The 13,272-nt window shown below is 42.3% G+C and overlaps 1 protein-coding gene across 15 annotated transcripts in view; it reads right to left on the bottom strand.

Annotated features, from left to right (window-relative positions):
- Tln2 (talin 2) overlaps positions 1-13,272 on the bottom strand; it is a 409,346-nt gene that overhangs the window by 113,749 nt on the left and 282,325 nt on the right. For all 15 annotated transcript variants that reach the window (XM_074066109.1, XM_074066110.1, XM_074066111.1 and 12 more), the window contains 5 exons: positions 9,445-9,573; positions 8,204-8,317; positions 5,610-5,723; positions 2,609-2,743; positions 136-264 (listed from right to left, as the gene is read on the bottom strand). In XM_074066109.1, the coding sequence (XP_073922210.1) occupies positions 136-264; positions 2,609-2,743; positions 5,610-5,723; positions 8,204-8,317; positions 9,445-9,573 (621 nt within the window). The remainder of the gene's footprint in view (positions 1-135; positions 265-2,608; positions 2,744-5,609; positions 5,724-8,203; positions 8,318-9,444; positions 9,574-13,272) is intronic.

Raw genomic sequence — 13,272 nt, 5'->3', positions numbered from 1 at the left:
GAAGCCTTTATCTTAATGTAGTTCTAAAGAAATGTGGTTTATCTCAGCTGTTCAAAATGCTTGAAATTCAAGGACACTAATCATAACCTCTTAACAAGAGGTAGAACCCACGCTCCATTCGCTCGGATGGCTTACCGTTTCCCCAGGAAGTGGTTTCAGCTGACTCTCCACGGCTGCCATCTTAGCATCCTGCAGTTCATTCTTAAGTGTCTGCACTGTGTTTAAAGCTGAATCGATTTCCATAGGACCACAGGCTTCGTGGGCCTGTCAACAGAGTGGTGAAAAAATGCACAGTAAACCTGGGAAAGTGAACTTAATACTTTGCCACACATGAAGTGCTTTCCTGGAGACACCCAGTGATTGTCTGAATCTAGCAGATTCTAATAATTCTAGTGAATCACTACAGTCAATCTAGTGATTGTCTTAATCATGCAAGGGTACCAAGTATTTCCCCAGAGAACAGAAGCATCCTCGGTCAACCTTAGTTTTACCTTCCCCAGTCAATTATGTAATCTTATAACTGGATATATGTAAAAGTTTCCTGAAGCAGAGACAAGGCACACAGCACATGTGTGCATGTGTGCACACAGAGGCATGGGACATATTATGCAGTGAACAAATGAATGATCAAATCAACCCAGGACTCCAGGGGCAGGTCCATAGCAACGCTCATTCTCTTCCTACATTTCTAGATTATAAATCATTATCTTTCTGAACTAGAGATTATACCAGCTTTTCCCTTAGTTATTTAAGAAAAATATTTCATACTTGATCTTAGTCAAAGGCTGAGAAGCAATAAGAAAACTATTATGACTCAACACTGTGACTGCATGGCCCCAACACACACACCCCAATAAATTACATGTACGTGCAATCACTGATGAAATACTGGTGAATCATAATTTCTTTCCCTTTTTAAAATAACAGTAACACTAGCAGTAGTAAATAGTAATTATTGATTTCTATGTGCCAGCATTATCAGGTGAGGCAATTGAGGCACAAAGAGGTCAATTAATATACCCAGGCAAGTCAATGACACAAAAGCCAGTGACAGGGTCATGATTTGAACATGGGCAATCTTATTCCGAGAGACTGCATGCTACATAAAAGAAAACCTTACACTACTTTAAAAAAAAATATTTGCAAGCTCTCACAGTGTCTGCCTGTACCCAGAAGTCAGTCTTGTTTGAGCCCCTGTCTGGAGTGTGCTGCTCTGCCCTGACACACCTTATGATGACGATGTGTGTCTAAGATTCACTGAGTATATTTAAAATGTAGATGTTCATTCCCAAGCACCTCTAGGTGTTTCTAGTGGTGATGGTCCAGGAACTGAGAAATAGCTGTTGGATATGGTCTTCAGCTCTGGTTATTACTCTTTGGCAATGTGGTACACTCTTCATATTATGCATTTAGGTCAGCTTCTGTCTTTTTCCTCCACCAGTTTATGAGGCTGCTTATTTCCATAAAATAATTGGTACAATGAAGAGAAATAAATTCATACTGATACCACATGAGACCTTCGGTATTAATAAGTTTCAGAGACAGAAATTTATTTCACTTCAAATTCTTTTCTATTGAACCTTGTCAAGATGAATACTTCCATGTAGGGTGTAAAAGCTTTTTAAGGCAAACACGATAGTAAAGATGGCTACCCAAAATTGACTTAGGCTTAAATCATTTGTTACCAACTCCTTAAGATGATACCTGGAGGTTGGATGTGGTGATGTACAACTGTAATCCCAGCACTTGGGAGGCCGAGGCAGGAGGATCATGAATTTGAGAGTAGCCTGGGCTACAAAGTGAGACCCTGATTCTAAAACAAAACAACCCCCCCCCCCAAAATAAAAGACTCCAAAAGAAACAAACAAGATGATACCTGAAAGACGTGATGACTTATTGCTATAGTATGGGTCTGAAATTCCCCCAAAGGCCCATGTGTTGATGGTTTGGTGGCTAGTGTGTGGTGCTATTGGGAAGTGGTAGAATTTTTAAGAGGTGTGGCGTAATGGAAAGAAGTTAGGTCACTGGGAGCATGTCCTTGAAGGGGGTATTGGGATCTCAGCTCCTTCCTGTCTGCCTTTTTGATTCTTGGCTGCTATGAGGTAAATAGATCTCTTTGCTCCACACTCCCACCACTGTGAACCATGCTACCACAGATCCAAAGTAATGGGGTCAAGTGACCATGGATTAAAATCTATGAAACCATTTCTTTCATTTTAGTTGGTTCTCTCAGGTGTTTGTTACAGCAACAGAAAGCTGACTAATACATTTATTTTGGCCCACAATTTGCCCGGCACCAAGAAACTTCCTACCATTCTCCCCAGAGACTAAAAACCTGACCACTGAATGTTGCCTTGTCCCAGGACACAGGAGGAGGAAGAACTGTGTAACTTAAAATGTAACTGGAAGGTAACAACTAAGGGAGACAGTTGTAAATGCAAAAGAAGCACAGCTACGGGGGAATCTTTAATGGTCACGTAAATGGAACAGCCAGCTCTGCCAAGAAATAGGTCTGGCAGTGCTCAGGCTCAGGCCCACACTGCACCAGCAGTGAGGATAGAAAAGCCCCATCCCCCATGAGCTAACGGCTGTGACGAGGTCCACTTGCCTTCTGTGAGGCGGTACGCAGCTCAGCCAAGCTGGTCGCCAGGTTTTTGGCACACTGGCTCAGCTGCATGGCTGCGGCCTGGTCACTCACGGTGGGCACTGCGGCCTTGGCAGAGGACACCATCTTGCTTCCAGGCTGAGGAAAGATGAGCAGAAAATAAGACATCTCCCAGGCAGCAAGAGGCAGAGAGACGGAACAGCAATGCCTTCACAGTGGCCAGAACTCATTCTGTTCTAAAAAGGGGACATTAAATATCAACTGGTTTCCAATCCAGACTATCCCAAGTACCATCCCAGATCAGATATTCTACAGCAGTACATTCTAGAATTTTTTTTTAAGTATCTGTGATCACGGCAGGAGAGGCAAAGTTAGGATAGGGGTTTAAAATTTTCATTTCAAACACATTTCCAAGACAGCACCTTATCAGATAGGTTTATTTGTGTTTCTCAGAATAGTTCTTTACTCTGAGTTCAAACATACCCAAGAAACTATTTAGAAAAATGAAGGCAAATAAAACAAAATGACCTCACATCTCAGAAACCATGGATATCTATGCATATGTACATATATTTTAAAAAATAACGGCACGTTACTTGTTTAACTGTAGCCTCTGTGTTTCACAGATTTTACATTTCATTAGCCACAGTGCATCCCATTGCATACATCTGCTCACATTTCAATCCCTTAGAGTTGATATATTTCTATTTTTCTTCATTGTCATGGACAATTATGAACAAGCAGATAAACCACTGCATACATTTGTAATTTTATTTAAATTTTTGAAAGCAGAATTTCTGGAACAGAAAATATACACAGGGGCCAAGTGCAGTGGCTCACGCCTTAATTCCAGACTCTAAGGAGACAGAAATTTAGGACCATAGCAGTTTGAATACAATCCTGGTAAGAAGTTGCAAGGATTATAGTTACATGGGGACAAAGGCAGGAGGATCCCAGTTCAAGACAGGCAAACAGGCCTCAGGCAAAAATATGCTAGAGCCTATCTGGATAAATAGCTAAAGAAAAAAGGGCTGGGGGAGTGGCTTAAGTGGTAGAGAGTCTGCCTAGCAAGCATGAGGCTCTGAGTTCAAACCCCAGCATTACCAAAAAACAATAAAAAAAAAAAACCCAAGCAAACATATTTTAAGGCTTTTAACACACACACACACACACACACACACACACACACACACACACGTAAAACTGTTTTTAGAAAGGCTGTAACAACATAAGTGTCAGATCATAAATATTAAGGGCAAAAGTTAATATTTTTAATACTTAAAGAAGTAATGAGAAAAAAAAAGCATGAGTGTACAAAAGCATGAATAGACAAATTCACAGACAAAAGCACACAACAGAAGCATGTGAAAATTGTTTAACATTGTGAAAATCAGGGAAATGCAAAATCAAACAAAAAGAATTTTGTGGCAAAAACTGGCAAAAACATGTTTTTTTTTTTTTAAAGTGCTTAACTCCCCAGCTTATAAAAGATGTATTAAAAATATGCTTTATATACTGTGAGTTGTAAATTTAGATGTGTTCAACCTTCTGGAAGGGCAATTCCACAATATGTATAAAGAAAGTGTAAAATGTATAAGCTGGCTAGGGAGATAGCTCAGGGATAGAGCACTTGCCTAGTATGTAAAGGCCCTGGGTTTGATCCCTAAGCACCTAAGAGTAGGGACAGAGTGGAACAGGAACATGGCTACACTGCTTAAATAAAATACCCTACATTCCTGCTGGGGACAAAATGCACAGCTGGTTCCTGTGTGAAAGAAAAAGAAATATCAGCCAGGCCTTGTGGCACATACCTGTGATCCCAGCTACTCAAGGGGTGGCAGTAGGAGAATCACAAGTTTGAGGTTAGTCTGGGAAAACTTTGCCAGAACTTGTCCCCAAAACAAAATAAAAACAAAAGGGCTGGGGGCATAGCTCAAGTGGTAGAGTGCTTGCTTAGCTAACACAACAAGGCCCTGGGACAAAACAAGGAGAGAAATATCTTATCCAAGTCATAAGCCTCAGTGACTCAAAGAAAAAAAATAAGCTGTTTGCAATCCTATTTCTAGAAATTTGCCCTAAAAGTAGTAGGTTAAGACGGAGATTTGAGCACATAAAGAGGTGTCATATTACAGGTTACTTATGATGATAAAAAAATTAAAAACCTGCATGCAACCAGGGTATAGCCACAGTATAGAAGATTATTCAAAACACAACTGCACGTGTTACATGAAAAGCCCCAAGGGTTTCCATATGATGAATTCCAATTCAAAAGATTATAGACTTATACATGTATGTTTACATATGTCTCTGTGTGTAGCAAAAACATAAGGAAATAGGTCAAACTTTCATGTTTTATCCTGGACATTGGGGTGACAGCACTTGAAAACTTATTCCAATGGATGTATCACGGGTTCGTGGGTTTGACCGGAAAGGGATGGGGAGTTGCACTGGCCCATCCCAGTTCCCATTAATAGACACGAGTAGACAGAGCGCTGACAAAGCAGACACATTGCAATATAAGAAGCATGTAGAAGTGTTCTCCACAACTTAATAGTCTTACTTTACTCAATTTTCCTTAAAACAAATCTGTCCTTCACCCCACAAAGGGCTGTGAGGACCAGTTACATCTTTGCAGAAGACATGACTGCTACCTGTGTTTTCCCAGTCGATGAATGACAGCATTAAAGCACTTTAGGAACTAAGGAAGTCAAAGCCACACTTGGTCCTCAGCTGTTCACCACAACTTGCAATTTAGTATGCTTTCTATCTTCCAGGAGAAGAATGGATGGTCCATCTCCCTGGAGCAATTTCCCTGAATGTGAGCATCTTGCTTTGCCAAGCGGAACCTCTCTCTCCTGAGACTGGACGTGTAAAGAGGCCTTCAAGCCTGCTTATGCAAAGATGTAGCTAAGGCCCTGGGACTTGCACATCTTCTCCTTAAGAAGAGGGCAGCCCCACTAGACAGGGGCACTAAGTTAAGACCAGGTGACCATGTCTGTGTTACCTGGAGGAAGTTCTGGCTGGAGATGATGAGAGCCAGCTGGGCACTGAGGTCTTCGGCTTGAGCTTGGCTCCCTCGCACACCCTGCACCAGCTGAGGGATGTGATCAGCCACTGCCTACAGGAAGCAAGGAGACAGGAAGTGAGCACAGCAAGATGGTGGAATGACCAACAGAGGTCAGACTTGTGGATGTGGTATCCACTTTCAGAGGACACAAGTCTCAGACCTTGGATTTACCCAGTATGCTCACCTGAGCAGGTTCCTCCCCGCGCCCCCAACCAAGAAAAAAAAAAAAAAACTGAAAACAAAAACAACAACAAAAACCCCCCATTGAATCCCATTCTCTGGGTCCTCTTCTCCCACACACTAGAACTTGTGGTCCCAACGATTTCACTGGGTAAGGCAGAAGGCAATCCTCCATAACGAAGCCTTCAAAGAATTTCCCCAGTTGCAACTCCCACTACCTTAGCCACTAGGGCTGCAGAGGCAAAAACAGAGTCCACACCATTCACAGGTGGATAAAACTGAGGTTATGTGGTTCCATGATGAAGAAAGTAAGAGAAAGACTCCACTACCAGCTAAGTCCTAGATGCAGGCATGCATTCCGTGCACCAGATTCATGTGGTCATGGCTTCTGGTTTGCTGTTCTAAGCAGTGCTTATCATTTCTCAAAACAGAAAACCCAAAACCCACGGGAAAGGAGAGAGCAGTAGCACAGGGCAAGGCAGGATTGCCTATAGTAACCATCTCCTGCAGTGCCTTAGAAGATTGGCTTTCCACCTTCCCCTATGTGCCTACTTCTCCTCTGATGAACCAGGCTTTGAAGAACCCAGCACCACTGCTCTCGCTGCTGATTAGATGCCCTGTATAGAGCTAAGCATGGTGGTTCATGCCTGTTATCCCAACTACTCAGGAGGTAGAGGTAGGAGAATCAAGGTCAGAGGCTGGCCTGGGCAAAAGTACAGGTCCTTATCTGAAAAATAACTAAAAGTAAAAAGGATTGGGGGGTGTGGTTCAAGTGGTAGAGCATTTGTCTAGCAAACTTGAGGCCCTGAGTTCAATCCTCAGTACTGCCAAGATAGAAAAGGAAGGAAGGGAGGGAGGTAAGGAAGGAGGGAGGCAGGAAGGGAGGGAGGAAGAATGAGAGAGAGAGAGAGAGAGAGAGAGAGAGAGAAAGGAAGAAAAAAAGAAAGAAGGAAAAATGAAAGAAGGAAGGAAGGAAGGAGGGAGGAAGGGAGGGAAGAGAAAAAAAGAAAGAAAGAAAGAAAGAAAGAAAGAAAGAAAGAAAGAAAGAGAAATAATGTACTGGACACTTCTTTCTTTCTTGTCTGCTGGTGCATTTTTTTTCCCCCAAGAACCCACTCCAGAAAGTGTTAAAAAATACTTCCATGGAAGTTTCTCCAGGCCCTGTCCAGGGTTTCTGGTTCCAGTAAGTTGGTCTACTTGCCTGATAAATGGCACTTCTCATTTCCTGGCAGTGACACTCGGAAACCTAGCATCTTCAGTACTCTTTGCAAGAGGGGGAGAGAAAGCTCACTCTGTGGCCTGACCCTGGACATAAGTAGCATGTGCTCCCCGAGGAGGTGAAAGGCCATTTTCCCACCCCTGCTGGCAGCTGAATAGAGGCTGGAATAGGAAGAAACTTCCCCAAAGCAAGGGCTTCACTCTCACCAAGTCCCTCTCCTTCCAGAGGTCCCAAGCACAGGGCTCAGGACCCCAAGGCATCCTTAAGGCTTCTTCTTAAAGCATCTTCACTTCTCAACAGGGGCCTCAGAGAACACAGAATCAGGGAGAGAGAACTCCAGGTGCTTCCCTAAGAAGTACTGTGGTGACACCCCTCACACATTGAGTCATTATTTCAGAGCATTTTGAAGGAGAGATAGGATGGTTGGTTCTCCCAGCCCACATGCAAACATGTCCATCACAGAATTCCCACTGTTACACCTTCAGGACACTCTAGCAAGACATCCTGCCATGTCTGAGCAATGGTACTCCAAGTGGATTTTGTGTGTGGCATTGTTCAGAGGTGTCCTGGGAGAGTTAACTCCCTGGGCCCGAAGAGAAGGCAACGGAGTATAGTAAATTGGCCTCAACTCAGCACCGAAGTCTGGGTCTCAGAAGAGTAGAGACAAACAAGCAGCAATAGAAAGTACCAAAGAGCAAGGTCACAGAAGGCAAACAGAACGAAATCAGCCCTGGAGGTGGCATTACCAGAAGGCAGGAAATCAGCCTGCTCCAGTGAATATAGACAAGGTGAAGGCTGTCTCCAAAAGAGAGATGCTCTGAAAAGTCAATGCTTCATTACTATTTCAGAGCCCTAAAATGGTCTCCTCATTGATTCTTTTTGATTCAATCCCTTGAAAAGAATATGGACAAAGGGCAGACAGGCTGGAAGAAAAAGAAAATAACCCCCCTCCAAATGCAGGCCACGCACTTAATGGACAAAAACCAGACGTGGCTACACCTGGAACATGGAGTCGGAGCAAACTGGATTAGGAACTTGGAAGATCTGTCATAACCGAGTTACCAGGGCATGTGGCAGTCTAATTCTATGAGCCATCTACAGGGGACCTGGCCTCTGTGTGACTGAACTTTACCTTGCAGCTCTGGACCAGCTGCTGCTGGGCGGCAGGGTTCTTGTTGGAAACAGCTGCGTTCTGGGAGGCCGCAATGGTCTGTGTGGCTGCGGCTGCAGCCTGCTTGGCTGCAACCTAGAGGGGAAAGTGAGACAGGCCAGTCAGCTCTGCACAAGCCAGCGTACACACATGATGTCACTTCCACTGCAGGTGGGGCAGGGTGGCTTCGAAATGTTACTCAGGCTCCCAACTTAACAGGCCCTGTTGTCTATGTTGGGTTCACACTCCCCCCATGGAGTGATAAAAACAGGCTTGCTTGAAAGCTTGACTCCTGACCTTCACTTATCTTTCTTAAAAAGACAAGGGACAATTCCAACACTGAGATGGCATTACTGACAAGCAGCACTGAGTTGAAATATTCTAGGGGAACAAAGATGTCCCCCAGGAAGTACAGGCTGCTCTCTGTGACAAACACAAATGCAGGTGCCTGCTTCTTTTCCTCTCACCATGCCCAAGGCCTTGTTTCAGACATGCTGAGACCATCCCCCTGGGACACATAATCGAGTTCACCCTCTCATCTCCTTCCGGAAAAGAGCAATGAGGTCATTTTCTTCCAGAACACAACAGAGTGAACATGGAGGAATTCCTCACAAATAGGAAGGCAACTCAGCCTCTAGACCCCCGCATCTTAGTGTAAGTGTCTCCTGTGCACAGTTGTAAAAGTACATGTTTATTCTTAAACAGTTGGAGCCTATTTACTATTTTTAAACCTTTTGTTGAAAGAATAAATATTCTGAAAAAAATGACAGCAATATTTCTTCTTACTCCCCTCTATCCCTCTCCAACAAGCATGTTCCTTAACTAACAGTTCCCAAGTCCCTATTTTCTATGGGAAGCCCAGAAAAACTGAGTGGCTCCTGTAAACTGTAAACATTTTCAGTGAATGGTCCTTCCTGAATGAGCATCCTGTAAGGCCAGAAGGAGAAAATCTCTGGTCCTGTTGAAAAAAAGCTTGCATTCAATTTCTGAATATAGTCTCAGAAAGGAGTTTAGCCTTTGGAGACCACAAACTGCAGCAATGTTTCAAATTGTGCAGTGGAGGAACTTTGGAGTTCCTCCAAAGTACCTAAACCACCTAACAAGGTTGTTGGCCTTGATTTAGCTTTCTTTCTATGGGCATCATTTTGTTGATTCAACTATTTTTTTCAAATAACTCTTGGTGATCTAAAATGAGCATTCTAGAAGCCAGTCTCTTTCCTGACCTCCAGCCGGTTGACGATTTTTTTCTTAATGGCGTTCTGAGCAGCAGCATTGGTGGCGACACGAAGGCCTTCTGCTGCTTCTCTTAGCCTCTGCTGCTGGTCTTCATTCTCTGGGTTGGCTGCAGCCCCCTGTGAAGGTGAAGATAAAGATTTCAAGTGGCCTGGGGGTAGCATGCCACAGTCACTGAACACATGACTTTACTTTTACTTTTTCCTCGTAACAGAAAGTGCCTGGATGGAAAGCCAAATGCAACAAACAGTGTCTTTATGATAAACCAAAAATATCCATTAAGGGATTTTCACACCCACATGGCTAAACAGTATCCAATGATAGTAATTAAACCCTGGAGGCCAGGGCCTTGGTCAGCTATACAAATCACCTTGTGGTTAGACGCCCAGGACTTACAAGAAATGAATATATCACATATTACCCAGTAATATGCACAACTTTGTCCTTTTATGTATCAGTTAAAATTAAAATTAAAAAAATACATTTTATACATTTGGAGTTTATGTTTACATATAATAAAAGATAAAGGGCCCAGTAATTTTCTTCCATTAGGATGGACAGTTGTGGAAGCATCATTTACTTTTTAAAAATACCTTGAACTGAGTTGAAATACTATTGTGTCAAATATTAAAAAGTAGTTCTCATGGAAGCAGGAGGTAGAACAGTCTTTATCATAGGCTAAGAAGGGTAGAGGGGAGCAGACAGAGGATGAGGATGGTTAAGAGGTACAGACAAGAGTGCACTGGATCAACTTCTGATGTTCTATCACACAGTAGGGTAACTATGGTTGCAATTGACTGTATGTTTAAAGACAGCAAAAAGGATTTGGAATGTTCACAACACAAAGAAGCAGTAAATGTCTGAGGAGACAGATGTGCCAATGACCCTAATTTGATCAGTACACATCATATACACTGAAATATCACTTTGTACTCCATCAATATGTACAATTATGTGTCAAATTAAAACTTCATTCAAAGAAGATGTACAGAGAAATCTCTCCTCTCCCCATTAATCTGGGAGAATTTAATTTTAATTGACATGAAGGATGCAGTATTGGCACACATCTTCATATCTTTCCTAAAACATTGGGTGACACAGGTAATGTGAGAGGTGAAGAGTCCAGTAAAAGCACAAGGACAAGCATGGAGGAGATGGCGGGAATGGAGTGAGGAGAGGACCATAGGGGACTGTCCTTCAAAAAGTGACTATAAGGAAAGGCTGTGAAAGGCTACACTTAGAAGTCACTTCCCTGGAGATTTTGAGTTGAAGGATAGAGCAGAGCAGAACTGGTGCTGAACTTAACAGAGAGAAACCTGATCCCCTTAACCTGGCAGAAAAAGGGCATGGTGCCCAGACAGCCCCACTACCAGCTTCCCTGGTCCAGCCCCACAGCCCTTGCACCATGGCACTTTAGTTGAACCTGTCCTCAGAATCTATGTGGATTTTATTTAAATGTGTGAGAATCTCAGGCTAAAGGTAATATACAGAAGGGGGTACCATTTTTGCTCCACAATAATTAAACAAAGACTTAAAAAGCACATCCAGCCTTCCTCTCCCACATAGAGCAAACAGTAATCAAGATCTTTCTCATGAGGCCTGGATGTTTGTGACCAGTGGTTGATGTATACAGATCAACAGGTTTCTTTCTATGAACACTTTAGGACAACAATATTTGCTGTGAGACAGGGAAGAAGGCAGAGAGAAGCATGCTAATTATTGAAAATCAGTTTTTTGAAATATTTAAATTTTCCAAATAGTCAATTGGTCAAATTCACTAATTTGCCATATGCCATTTCTTTCCACTACTTATAAAAGTTACAGCAATCCATACTGGATGGAATAGTCCCAATGTCCAGACAGAACTGCTTTGGCAATCTTCTTGAGTAGGATCTCCTTTTCTAATTTTAACTACTTTTAATAGTCTGATTTTATATCTTGAGCAATGAAAACATTTTATTTCTGCATTTCATGTATGAAAAGATTGGGCTGCTTTTGCATTCTTTTGCAAGTGTAGGAAGCTCATTTCATTTTTTTCCTGGTGATCAGGTGTGTTGTAAGCCCCTCCTTCGATGTCTCAGGTGTACACCAGCCTTAACTTTGTATTCTGTGTACCTGTAAACAATCCTCTCTCATTTCACATGGATGAGGGCACTATGGACCTTCCACTGCAATGTCTGTTATGAGGGGCATATACTAGAAATGAGGGACTAAGCTTGGCCTGAAATCTTAGTTACTGATTTAGGAAATACATATATTTTTTCTGCACATTAGTGCATCCTTTGGAGTTCTGCCCATCAAACATTCTTTAGCTTTCCACAAAATTTGGCATACTGAAATATTACTATGAAGACCGAGTGACAACTTTTAACTAAAAGTTCAAATAATTTATAAAAACACATGGTCACATCTGAAATAAATTATCCCAAATCACAAGTATTTAGAAGAAACAATTTTGGTTAACTTGGTAAACTCAGAGAATTGTCCTGATGAATAATCACACAAGAAACAAGTGTGCATGCTGGTCCTGGCTTATTTCAGGTATGTGGTGTTGGCTTCATTTTTGAGTCTCAATTTTTCTCATGTGTAAAATAAGGGATTGCCTAAATTTTCCTTATGGCTCTTCTCATTCTAACAAATAGTTTTTTTTGAAACATGAGTTTGTTTGAAATAGCTTTGCCTAGAGTTAGAAGGGAGTAAAAAAAGAAATAAAAACTAGTGAAACCTTTAAAAAATTAGCCACCATGCAAAACCCTAGTACATTTTTTTCCCCTAAAAGGGAGTGGTTAAAAGCAGATCTTGACTGGAACCAAGAGAGACAGAAGAAGGAGTTCAGACCATGCCCTTCCTTGGGTCTCTCCTTTCCTCTTCCCTGGAGCTTTCATGGACTCTCAGTCTCTCAGGTGGGCATGGTCCTCCACAAATCTCAACATATATAGACATGTATGTATACACACACGTGTGTGTGTGTGTGTATTATGTATTTGGTGGTATTGGTTTTGAACTTGACCTCATGCTACACAAGCACTCTACCACTTGAGCCATGTTTCCAGCCCTGTGTCCCAATGCATTTCAAGTGAATTCACAAATTTGGTTAAGACAGGCTACCACTCCACTGGAGCCAGGGAGATAAGATGCAGAGAGGTATCATGAATCCATATATGCATAGATGTTATTTGGGGAGCAGGAAGTTGAAGGTGGCTGCTATTTTTGTTTTTATACTTATCTGCATTTTCCATCAATTCCAGGAGAAATGTGAGCTAGATGTATAATAAAACAGAGAAATATGGCTTCGTCCTTTTAAAACAGTTCTCACCTAGAGGTGTGCATGAGGACACCCTGTGGAACTCACATGGACTCACTGGGGAGTTTAGGACTCAGGATCTTTGAGGGTGTGGGCCTGAGGCAGGTGCATTTTAATATGTTTCATGGGGAGTCTGAAACAGACTGTTGGCTAAGAATCACTGGCTTTTAGAAACACCATGCTACTGCATAGCTGTCAAAATGAATAATGCTACCTTTCAACTCTAACCCTTATACAAGTTGAGCATCCCTAGACTGATAATCTGAAATCCAAAAAATCTGAAACTTTTTGAGAGCCAACAGGATCCTCAGAAATTGGATCATGGATTTTTGGATTAGAGTGCTCAATCAGTAAAGTCTATGGAATACGCCAAAATCCACGAAAGCTGTGAGATCTGAAACACTTCTGGTCCTGAGAGTTTTGCATAAGGGATCCTTAGCCTGTAGCTGGGATTTGAAGCACAGTGAAAGGGGAGACACTCAACATTGCAAAATCTTGAAAGGAAGTTAGTTGA

This window comes from Castor canadensis, chromosome 2 (genome assembly GCF_047511655.1).
Source record: "Castor canadensis chromosome 2, mCasCan1.hap1v2, whole genome shotgun sequence".
In the NCBI taxonomy this organism is placed as follows: domain Eukaryota; kingdom Metazoa; phylum Chordata; class Mammalia; order Rodentia; family Castoridae; genus Castor; species Castor canadensis.
Note: the sequence above shows the minus strand (reverse complement) of the source record. Positions and strands in the feature narration are given on the sequence as shown.